The sequence below is a fragment of the Pelophylax lessonae genome (assembly GCF_965119305.1).
Source record: "Pelophylax lessonae genome assembly, chromosome: 2".
Taxonomy (NCBI): Eukaryota; Metazoa; Chordata; class Amphibia; order Anura; family Ranidae; genus Pelophylax; species Pelophylax lessonae.
This window is the reverse complement of record NC_138769.1, coordinates 300912079-300924341: the sequence shown is the minus strand read 5'-3', so window position 1 is coordinate 300924341 and position 12263 is coordinate 300912079. Positions and strand designations below refer to the sequence as shown.

The following is a 12263-nucleotide window of genomic DNA, read 5'->3' as shown; positions in this document are numbered from 1 at the left end:
AATTTTCACAGATTAACTGGTTTTCCAATTTGCTCATATTTTGTGATGTATTTTTAAGGTGATATACATTTGTATTTTTCATATAAGCCCAGTTTGTTATATATAAGCATATATACACTTAGGAACAATTAGAGCAGCGCCAATACCCACTTTTTCCTTGCAAACTCCTTTTTTTTTAAAGAATTTGTATACTGTTAATTCTGTAAGTTAAAGGATAAGTTCACTATTTGAAACATGTTACACACCAGTATTTAGGGTGGAACATGTAATATGTTCCAGTAGTTGCAGCAGCTTCCTCTCTCCCCAGTGACAGCGAGCGGTGAAGTTTTCCCGGCACCGCTGTCACTATTTGAAATTAGTGGGTGTACAGCCTACACGACCACGTCATTCATTCAATTTCCTGTGAATGACTTGAACTACAATTACTGTCAGCCAGCTTGTAGTTTCAAATGCACTGTGAGGTCACTGATTGCAGTTTGTAAACAGTCAGCCCGCATGCAGGTATGAGCTGAAAGCCGTATGACTTTTTTGCAAGAGTCTGGCATTGCACCTCTGATTACAGGTGCAATGCTTTCCAGGCTTATTTGGGAAAAAATCATAAATACACTTTTTCCTGCAAAAATATGTGCATTTATTATTGCTTTCCAAAAGGTGAACTTATCCTTTAAAAAGTAAGGGTCCCAACACTGAACCTTGGGAAGCACCACTGATAACCTTAAAGTAGAGTATGAAGTAGAGTATGAATCAAATCACTACTCTTGAGTAAGTTTTTTGTTATCCGGTTTTCTATCCATCCAAACTGATGTTTCCAAGCTTGTGTAGGCTTTAACTTGCACATCTTATAATTATTATGCATTTGTACTCCAAACAGCAACTAAAAAGAAAGAGTGCGAAAATAAGTGGTGTCTCGAAAAATTTATTCACAAATGGAATTTGATGTGCATCATTGGGGGGGCTGCTGTCCACGACCACGTCCAAATCCTCCTCTCTAAACAAAAGAAGTAAAAGTTGAATAATTAGTTTTAAACCGAGGGCTGCACATTACACAAGGTCATGCTTGGCTTTGCTGATAAATAGTTTACTTACAAACTGGAATTCTGTAGCTGCTCCAGCACCAGCCTCAGCCTTTTTGTCAGAACCAGCTGTAATAACGAAAAGAGAAATTCAGTACAGGGCTACTTTTAGGAAATGCACTTTTTAATTAGGTATGGGCAAACATGCAATTGCCTGATGATCTGACAGAAATCCAGTGTGCTCTTAATTTACTGAACTGACAACGCTTCCAATAACATCTATATATTCTGAAGATGTGAAGGTGCCAGCAGAGAACTCCTTGGGCAGAGCTAACAGATTAGGATTTCCGATGCAGCAGCAGCAGTGTCGTGCACTCAGGTTGTCAGCTCAGACGATGGCATAGTTATGTATGTTCAGGGGTTTTTAAAGCGATTAAACATGGGGAAATTTGCATGCACTGCAGGGATGCAATATGTAGATTATGTCAATATTTTGCCCAGATATACACTTACCACCACAAAAAATAAAGTTATATTGTTGGTAGCCTACTATCGGGGATAGGAGTTTGCATAGCACCACGTTACACCCAGGTGCAACATGCTGCAAAAGGTGGAGTTAGCCACACACACTTACGTGGAGCAGTGCTGCGTCTGTAGGTATCCCTGTCTGTCTCACCACGGGACAAGCGGGCAGGACGTTCACCCTCCAAACCTTAAAAAAAAAAAAAAAAAAAACAACAGTGGTAAAGAAATATGCAACCATCATCTTTAACAGAAACAATGATTTAATAATTGCAGGATAATGTTCTGACCCTTGAAAGAAATTTCTAAATCGGTTAAAAACCACCTCCTTTTAAAAGCACTACACAAAACTGCTAAACCTTCTCTGACAAATCTAAGTCAATAAAGCACCAATACATTTAAAAACAGCAAGAAAATGGAGCAGCCTACTTCCAACACAATTTGGGACTCGGGTTAATTTCAAAGTGTAGCCATATCCAAAACTTTATTTTAGCTATAGATAGATAAAGTGGGGAAGGATTACAACGGTTATCAAAAAGTGAGCTGGAGTGATTCCATCACATTTTAAAAGGGGGGTTTCACAAATCCTATTTTCATTCTCATCCATTGAAGGACATAGAAGTCATACAATGTTCCGAAGTCCAACTGGGAGGGAACAGCAACTAACACACTAACAGGCCCACAAAAAAGGGGTGAAAGCCTCTTGCCTAGCACCAAAGTACGCCTTCAACATGTGGCGAGACCTTGCAAGAAATAGGCTTCCAAGCTTTTAGCATCTTCAAAATCACCAATTCAAGTATGATCCTGTCCCTCAGAACCTAGGCTTCAACAGCCATGCTATTAATGCAAATGAAAGGGAAGCAGAATGATAAATTGGTCCTAGAGACAGAAGACGTGAAAATCTAAAAAAAGCCCAGAGAGCATCTGCAAGGAGTCTGAGCAAGAAAGTATCGTATCTGCCTGATCACAGAGGGAAGAAAAAGGGTGTAGAACAGGCTGAATTGATCCCAAGAAGCCAATAAAACATTCAGTGCCTCTCCAAACGGGGGTCTCCAAACGTTCTAAACAAAAAGGGACAGTTTACTGTTCTTCAAATGGAGGTCTGACTGTGGCCAGTGAGTAGAAAATGTCCTAGAAGTAACTATGGACCACTGATGCGAACCCCCCAACAGAAAGATAAAAGCAAGCAGTTTGGATACCACAGTGTTAGAAGACCCCTGTACCTGGATACAAATATGTCCAATTTCTTACTGAAACTGGGGACAAGGTAGTTATCTTCTGTATCCCCACCTGTGACACAGGTCCTGAATACCTCCAGGTGTAAGGACCACTCCCCTGAGTCAAAGTATTGACAGGTGGAAAATTCTGCCTGCCAATTGTCCACATAAGGGGTGGAAATGGCAAACAAGCCTGGATGGTAAACAACTTCTGCACCGTACAGGATTCACTCTAGATCCCTTGATGTGGCAGGTCTTTTTCCTACCCAATAGTTGATCAATAGTCATAGCATTGTTTAACTTAATACAGATTGGATGACCCTCCAGCCTGCAGATCCAGCGTTGCAGGGACAACCACATCACCTGTCGTTCCAGAATATTAATAGGGGGACAAGGTTCTCCAGCACTTATAAGTGCTGGCATCATCATTGTGAATCCAAAGCCAGATTCACTTTACATTGCCCTGCACTCTGCTGTGGTGGGCAGGCAGTGTTTACCTCCAATTTTCCTCCCCATACTCCACAGAAAAATAGAGCCCAACTTATCACTGCCTTTCATCTCTATGGATCATGTCACACCAGCAAACTAAAGAACAGGCCTAGGGACAAAGAATTAAAGTAAACTGCCTGGTTCATCAGAAATATTCACTAGCATGGAGGGGGACTATACTGCATCTGACTTTCAGAAAACTACCAACGTGGGAGGGTAGTTCAAATAAAACTAAAAAACACCAAGATCACCCACCACTGAATTTAGAATAATTTTAAAACATTACCAAAAAATAAAAAAAAGTCTGTGCCATCCTAACACAAGCAAAAAAGTGTAACTGGACTCATAAAAAGATTTTCTAGGATAATAAAAAATACATTTTTGCCTAAGAAGTGCTTTAAAAAATTAGGTATCTTTTTTTTTTTTTTCCTGACAAGAGTAGTGCGCCTTGGCACCCCTGTGTAAACAGCCTCCTAGCTGTTTATCTGCAGTGTGAGATTAAGCCACTGCTGCCTCTGACTGCTAGTTTCACCAGATGTGCATAGAGGATGGCGTAATGTCCCCGCTTACTGGAGGCTGACATGATCAAGTAAAGCCCTGTCTCTACCAAGATGGCCACCTCCACAAAAAGAGAACAAGGCATGGCAAGTCAGTAATGGGGGGGGGGGGGAGAAGAGATCAGCTTTATTGGAGACCATAAGTAGGGGTGCAGGGTTTACAGAAATCAAATTAATGTGACTTTTACAATTAAAATTAGATTGGATTACAAGGTCAAACAAACTTGCTAGTTCATGCACAACAGTTCAATCAGAACACATTCTTGACTAACACATCTTAAACGAAGTTTGCCTCAATGCACAGAAGTGCAAGTGTTCTAAAATGCACATGCAGTATAGCGTGGTAATGTATATGTAAACTCAAAACAATTAGCTTTCTTTATCTGTTGCCTTTTGGTTTGTTAAAATGCTATTAAACTCCTGCACTTGATTTGTTTCCTACAGGTAAACTTATAATACAGCTTACCTGTAGGTAAAATTAATATCTCCTAAACGTTCACAGTATAGAAGATATTCCAGTGCACAGCAGCCGGCGACATCACTGGCACACATGCCCTGAAGGAACAGCATACCTTTGCCATTCCTACTGCGCACATGAACAAGAGTAACGTCATTGTGGCTCAGCCATTCAAGAGGCCACAGCCCACAAACCAGGAAGGAACTGGGAAAGATGGAAGCCTCTGTAGTGGAGACACAATGCATCGCTGGAGGGCTTAATTTTTAGGCAAACCTTTCACAATGTGCTAGTATGCATACTAGCGCATTATGCCTTTACCTTGAAGGGGGGGGGGGGGGGGGATTACAAAAAAAAAAAAAAAACACTACTGCAATAAACATCCCATTTAAAATAGTTTTGTTTCATCTGTACATAAACAATAATGGATCCTGACAGATCAGTAATATCCTTTTACCATTAGTATGTTTGGACTACAGTACACCCCCCCCCCCAATGTTATGGAGAAAATCAAAAAGATAAAAGGAAGTGTTTTATAGTCCTAACACTATGTCCCAAGACAACAAAAACGGTTCCATTTATAGATAAAGTATAGTAATTAAGTGTTGTCACTCTAGGTCAGTAAGTTTATTGGTCAGATCACCAAATAAAGGCATAAAATCCCACCATATCTAAGGACTGGCAAGCTGCAATACTACATTTTTTTTCTTGGGTTTAGCTACACTTTAATCAGTTTTGTGACCTTTGGATTGAGTTTGAAGGGTTATGCTGGAATTCACCAAAAGACCCTGCTGTTGAGATCAGTAGGTCTCATTCTATGCCCAACCCTTGCATTTTCCAGTTCATGCATTGTACCCATTATGCCAACTTTAGCAAGCTAACTAGCATTCTATTGTTTACCTTTAGGTCGTGGTCTGCCTGTCTCAGGACGACTCCTCCTTAGAGTTGCAGGAACAATCTCTGGAGGAAGGTGTAGGAAATCCCGCAAGTACTGGATGCCCTCATTTGTCAAGTACCAGTAAAAGTGACGCCAAGCAAACTGCTCCTTCACATATCCCCGAGACTTCAAAGACTACAGGGAAGAAAAACAGGAATGAAAAGTTTCAAAATGCTTACGTTTTTCAAATTACACAAATAAAAAAGGTTTAATATATTCCCAATACTACTGAAAAGCAAAAAAAGCTGTAAGCAGTAGTGATCGACCAATATCGTTTTTTATTGCCAATATTTTGGTAATCGCATTTCGGTACCGGACGATATTTTCGGACATTTACATTTTTTTTTTTTTTACACAGGTACTCTTGAGGAGGGATCTGGGGTCTAAAAGACCCTAAACCTCTTCTCTGCACTTAAAAGCATTCAAAACACCAAGTTTGGCTGTTTTAAATGCTGCGATTATTTTTATTTTGGCGCTGAGTACCCAGAAGTGATGTAATGATATCACTACCGGATTTTTACACGGAGACCCGATCAGAGCCAAATGCGCCTTTGATCGGGTCTTCGGTGGCCGTGCCGACCGTCAGCTATGGAGCGTGTCATTTCCCATGCAAGCTTGACAACCTTAATGAACACAAAAGGTTTACACACGTTCCAAGATGATTTCCCTCTTGCTTACCTGCATAGCCTTCATGACGTGGAGGTTAGGTACATTCTTGTCTGCCAACTCTGGATGCTTTGGCATATGCACATCCTTCTTGGCCACCATAACTCCCTCTTTAAAAAGGAGCTCGTAGATGGCAATGCGGTTTTTCTTAGGCATCAACATCTAAAAAAGTGAGAAAAATCACATAGGGGCCTTAATGAAATATCACTGCATAAATATGAAAAATAACCACTGAAATAGGTTTACAGTAAATAAGGCTACACAGGTCTACCTATCGCGAGAGAAATGTGGGCCATCATTGCTTATGTCTCTTTAAAATGACGCTTGCTGGCAAAGCACCGACATCAATACTTTAGCCCTCGTTCACACTAAGGGCAGGTTTGAAATCATGCAAGTTCAGCCAAACTCGCACAATTTCAAAACCGCATGTCAGTGCGAGTTCTGGGGCGATTTGACAGACATCTGTGCAGGTTCCTGCATAGATGTCTATTGAAATTGCCCCCCAAATTCGCCAAAAATAGTGCAGAAACTACTTTTGGGAAGTGGTACGGCGTTGCAAAGTTGGCGTTGCCCTGATTTGGACGGTGCCGTTGCCCGCTGTCACAGGGAGGGGAGGGATCGGGCACGTAGGGTGCAGATGCTGGTGGTGAACTTATCCTTTAAGGCCTTTTGCACACCGCAGCTTAAAAAAATTTTTTTTTACCGATCTAAAATGCAGCTTATTGTTTTCAATGTGCCTGTACACACAGGCGCGTAAAAGAAGTACAGTGTATTCAAATGTGCATACGCACAAATACGTGCAGAAATATTAATGGATTTTCCCTAGGAAAGAATTGTGTGTGAAAATGCACAAATAGGCATAAAACAAACATCTGAAACGATGCACAAATAAAGCCGATGCTCAAACATCAGTACCACGTGCATGAGGCCTTAAGTGGAAGTTTAGCCAAAAACTAACTAAATCTACTGGCAGCCACATTCTAAGACATCAATACCGAGATTTCACAAGTACCCGCTCCCACTTCCACTCGGGCGGAAGTTCTCCTCTGCCCCTCTCACCCTGCAATCTTCTGGGACACGTCAGAGGTCCCAGAAGATTGCCTGTCCATTCAGCACGCACAGTGCGATTCGCGCAAGTGCAGTGCGCACCCGGTTGTGAAGCCGCAAGCTGTCACACTAGAGATGCCGGCGCCGTGGGGAGAAGACGGAGAGAACAGAGGCTCCCCCCGGCCGCATGGCTGGACCGTGGGACAGGTAAATGTGTGTTTTTATTAAAAGTCAGCAGCTACACTAATTGTAGCTGCTGACTTTTAATAAACACGAAAACGGCTGGAACTCTGCTTTAACATATACTGTACTACCAAAAACTGCGGCCTGGACAACTGTTGTACAGTTTTGGTGTTAGCAGCTCATTAACAGACCAGAGCGATATGAACAGGCCCTTAAGTACACCTATCCCACACAACTTAGCAACACTGGTGCCTCTTACATTGGCACAATGTACCATCAGTGGGAGAGACTTGTTTTGTACCCGACTGAACATCTCCAGCCTAGGGCACAGTAATAGAAATGGCGCTCAATCCCTGGTTTTTAACTCCTTTATCACCATGTAACAAAGCCATGTGCATGCGAGTAGTTTTTTTTTTTTCGTTCAAGCCAGCAGTGCTGAACGAGAAAAAAGAAAAAAAAAAAAAAAAAGAAAACTCAGGAGGAGCCATGCACTAACTATCTCTGTCCATACAGTGATCCCCCCTGCTGTGCTATTGTGTTCTGGCAGGGTGATGGCCCCCCTGCCAGAACACTCCAGTCAGTGCTCTCAGCCGTTGGCCGAGAGGGCTGATAGCCAGAACTTTTCCAGTTATGCCCCTTCAAACAGACTGCTTCTGTCAGACAGACTCAAGTACACACGGGCCTGTGTGTACCGGATCCTAATTCTCATGACACGAGATTGTGGCCGGCTCTCAATGGAGCGGATTGCACAGGGGGTACTGTAAGTCTTTGGCTCCGTTTCAGGTCCGAATTCATGCCTGCTTTGTCCCTGAAACAGAAAACAGGGTTGCACCGAACCCCTGCTGTGAGCCGCATCCGCATTAGATGTGAACCCAGCTGTTGGTCCCTCCTAAATGATTAGTAGCTGTGGTACCAGCTCCCAATCATGACACAGCCTATATTAGGTGTCACTTGCTTGGCCCCATCCTTCCTGCACCTCAGCATTCAGAACCATTTTAAAGTTCGCCAGGACGAGGTGGGAAAGTAAAAGACAGTTTGGACAGAGTTAGAGCCAGTTCACACCACATGCGCTTTTTTCTGCATTATGGAAAAACGTATGGAAAGGTAAATGGTTTCCAATGGCATACTTCATACCAGTGTGGCCAGTTTCAGGGCATTTCAGACAAAAAAAGGGTCTGTAGAACATGGCTGCATTTTTCCTACACTGGAACGCAGTAAAACACATCAAAAACCCTCCGGACCCCGGGGGGGGGGGGGGGGGGGGGCGGCACCTGGAATACATGCAGAAAACGCATCAAACACACACTGGCACCCAATAAGAACACGTTAAAATGCGAAACACCTGGAACAGACCTGGAGTGTGTTTTTGTGGTGTGAACCAGCCCTTAGGGAAAGTTTATGATCCCTCTCTGTTATCCCACTGGGGAGATTTCACTCCCTGCCCCATAATCAACACAGGAAGTTTTGAGGGAAATCCCTAGCAGTCACCACAATGGAGGATTTCACCTCTATTGCTGTTCTAGTGGGGTTTTCAAACAGAACAGACACCAGGACAAGGACAGGATGAACCCCCTAAGAGGAAAACCTCAAAAAAAACCTACAGGTGTTTTGATCCCACTCCAATCTCTTAAAAGTGGTTGTATACTGCCGGAAAAAAAAAAAAAAAAAAAACTGCAAGACAAAGGCATAATGTGCTAGTATGCATCGCATATTCCCTCTGCGTCTCTTCCGGGTTCGGCAGCTCCAGTGCCGTGAGTGGCCGGAGCCGCGGCCCTTCAGAGTGCATGCGCCACTAGCGTCAGCGGCTGCATGCAGGGCAAATATCTCCTAAACCATGCAGGTATTAGGAGATATTAATTGTACTTATTATAGGCTTCCCTGTAGGTAAAAGTAAAAATATTAAGTATACTACAGCTTTAAGGGCCAGTTCACACAACATACAGTCCAGTGCGTATTTTCTCTGCATGAAAAACGCATGGAAAGTTATATGGTTTCCAATGGCATAGTTCACACCAGTGCCTGCAGTTCCAGAAAAAAAAAAAAATGAACATGTTGTATTTTTCCTGCACTGGACTAAGCTGTAAAACTTAACGCACATCTTTAAGGTAAAAAGAAAAAGGGGGGGGGGGGGGGGAATGCACTAGACTGCATTAAAAACACGCATGCAGAAAAGCATCTGGACTGAGTATCTATGGTGTGAAATGGCCCTAAGGGCTGGTTCACACCACAAAAATGCACTCCAGACCTGTTCCATATACATTTCTGCATGTGCGTTTCCGGCGCATTCCAGATGCTTTTCTCCTGTTCTTTTCACTGTACTGGGGTCCTGTGAGTGTGCATTTTTTTTTGATGCGTTCCAGTGTGCTTTACTGTGGTAGTCACTTGAAAATGGAAGACTGCACTCCCACTTGAAAGTTTATAAATCCATAGATCCATTTTCAAGTGAATACACTGCCGGGATTGCGGATCTGACGTGCACCCGACCTCAATCATTGGATCGTATACACCTCTTGTGTATCCTTGCTTTAATGCAGTCCAGTAGTCTAGCGCAGGAAATATACAGTATGTTCTACTTTTTTTTCCAGGAACTGACTGCACTGGTGTGAACTATGCCATTGGAACCCATATAACTTACATTCAATGCATTTTTGATACAGAAAAAATACACCCTGGACTGTATGTAATGTGAACTAGCCCTTATAGCGCAGTTCCGGGAACAAAAAAAAAAAAAAAAAAAAAAAAAGATTTAAATGAACATACCCCCGGGACAGTCAGGGCTAGTACATTCCACAATTGATAGCCTCTGATCTGTCCAGGGTTGCACTTACCTTTTAGAAGAAATACTTACTTTTAAAATTTCTTCTCCAGCGCTGCCATCTCAGGTGTGGGCAGCTTGAAGCCAGCGCGTCCTCTTCGGTCCCACGATGCACTGCGCCAGCCCCGCCGTTGCTTCTGGGTCTGCAGCGTCATCCCTGCACAGCTTCTGGGCATGCCCAGAAGCTGTTTAGCAAGGTATGATGCGCCTGCACCGGAACTGACGTCGGGGCTGGTGCAGGCACATTGATTCCTGGGAGCGATGGCGTTCAGCTCTCAGGAATCATTGCAAAGCGGAAGTGACGGCGCAGGCCACGGAAGTGGATGGTAGGGGGAGTATATTATCTTCTCTAAAAAAGTAAAAAAAAAAAAAAAGCCAGGAATATCCAATTCAGGCTCAGGAAAGGATAAGGAAGCGGATGCCATAAAATCTACAGGCATGATTTTGTGGACGGAACTCCGCGTTAAAGAGATTGGAGAGGGATCACAACACCTGTAGTTTTTATTGTGCCTTTTCTCTTAGTGTGTTGTGAACTGGCCCTAAATAAAAGTTTTTGAACTGCAGTTACACTTTAATAGCACTTATCAGGATCTTAGGAGTTTACTAACTAGGAATAGCAATCCTTGAAATTGAAGGATGTGGTTCCTACGTCCAGCATATCTAAGACAAGATTTCTCATCATTCTTCCTAAAGCCTATTTATGAATAAAGCTCACTCCATCCTGGGAACACTCCTCATTGCACTCCATACACTCCTCATTGCACTCCATACCCCCCTACTACAGACTACAAACACTCACTCCTACACGAAATAAACACTCCACTCGGCGGAGGATGACGTTTTAGCAGCACACAGAGTACAGTAGAGCCGGGGAGCCGCCTGAGGACACAGCAATGTGTAGGCCGCAACAGACGCCCGAACCCCACCATCACTGTGCTCACTGAATACACCTCTTCCTACTAAGAGCCGCACAATATTCAACGCCTCTGTTCCTCCTGAGGACCTTCTACTATAAGCGAGGGCACCCGACCTGTACGGTGAACGGATGGCTGAGAAACACAACGGATTCCAATTACGCCGGTAGTCGCTCACCTTTGCAGCTTTCTCGGCAGCCTGAGCAGGAAAGGAAAGAGCATGCGCAGAGCGAGCTACTTCCTTCTGCCTGTAGGACCCCAGCTGGGACGTCTAAGGCACTGCCTGACTGAAAAAAATCATAGCGTGTTTACATTGTGTGCGACAGTGCTGTTGTATGTTCACAATTGGTTATTGCTTAATTACTTATATACAGGGGCAAATGATGTGATTCGCTTTTATGTTCTAAATAACAGCAAAGTTGTGAGCAGTGTCTGCAAATAAGGAAGTATACCAGCCAATCATGGTCGTATGTGTTTGGGAACTGTTTGCATTGTTACAGTACTGTAATGATGTTGGTGATTGGGTATAATACAGCCCTGTGGCAGTGCAACAGTTCACAAACACGTAAGTAGTGTGTGTGTATATATATATACATATATATATATAGAGCTTCCAACTGTCCCTGATTTTAAAGGGACTATCCCTAATTTGGAACAAAGTCCCTCTGTCCCTTCTTCCTCCTCATTTATCCCTGATTTTGGTCTGGCTGCAGTGTACAGGCAGGCTGTCTGGTAAGCTGAAGATGGAGGGCTAATCAGCCCAGGACCAATGGTCCTTATGAATGAAAATTAGACATACATGCACCCCCTTTCCTGCCTGGAGCACTCCATATGCTTAGAAGAGGTCATTCACTGCCACCTCTCAGGGCTTTTAGACCGTGAATATTAGCGTCTCTTGAATCGCAAAGAGAAGGTTGACCTTTGTCCCGCTTGAAGCCACTCCTGTGTAGAAATAGATCTCTTATACCTAACGGTGAACATACTGATATATATATATATATAAAATTGGAAATACGCTAAGGATAGGACTGTTGCCTTTTTCCTAAATGCGACTTTTGTTCAAGAGGTCACAGTGAGGGTAAATCTAGAAGCCCTGCCATTGGTGTACGCAGTCGGGACTCCAAAGTACCGGATCCAGTGCAATTAATTTGTCGATGATATTTATATAAGATTTCATATTGAGAATACGGAAGCAATATCTTCCAAACAGCATCTGTCATCACCAGAACCTTGTCGCTTAGTATGAGTCACTACCAATAAGGAAACACCGGTCTGTTATGGTCTCTCAGGCCCTGAGGAAGCCTTGAGCGAAACGCGTCGGCTTGCTGGGGACTTACATTGACCGAATCCAGCTTGAGACCCATCTTCCATCCTACACAGGCTTCTGTGGTCATATCCCCTTTGGGGATTGTTTCTGTACTGCTAGTGACCTTATATGTTTTTACCTAT

At 43.3% G+C, this 12263-nt stretch overlaps 1 protein-coding gene across 1 annotated transcript; it reads right to left on the bottom strand.

Annotated features, from left to right (window-relative positions):
• Positions 1–910: 910 nt before the first annotated feature.
• On the bottom strand, positions 911–11083 carry LOC309548473 (small ribosomal subunit protein eS10-like). Its single transcript, XM_082248418.1, has 6 exons — positions 10993–11083; positions 5868–6017; positions 5153–5324; positions 1648–1725; positions 1087–1142; positions 911–988 (listed from the first exon to the last, which is right to left on the bottom strand). The coding sequence occupies exons 2-6, from the start codon at positions 6015–6017 to the stop codon at positions 944–946; spliced, it is 501 nt and encodes a 166-aa protein (XP_082104544.1). The 5' UTR covers positions 10993–11083; the 3' UTR covers positions 911–943.
• Between the last annotated feature and the right edge of the window lie 1180 nt (positions 11084–12263).

Bases quoted from the DNA above. Each gene is read 5' to 3' on its own strand.
- LOC309548473 (XM_082248418.1), bottom strand. From the start codon at position 6,017: ATGTTGATGCCTAAGAAAAACCGCATTGCCATCTACGAGCTCCTTTTT. The intron at 5,325-5,867 runs GTAAGCAAGAGG...TCTTCCCTGTAG, and splicing joins ACGTCATGAAGGCTATGCAG to TCTTTGAAGTCTCGGGGATA. The intron at 1,143-1,647 runs GTAAGTGTGTGT...TCGTTATTACAG, and splicing joins CAGACGCAGCACTGCTCCAC to CTGGTTCTGACAAAAAGGCT.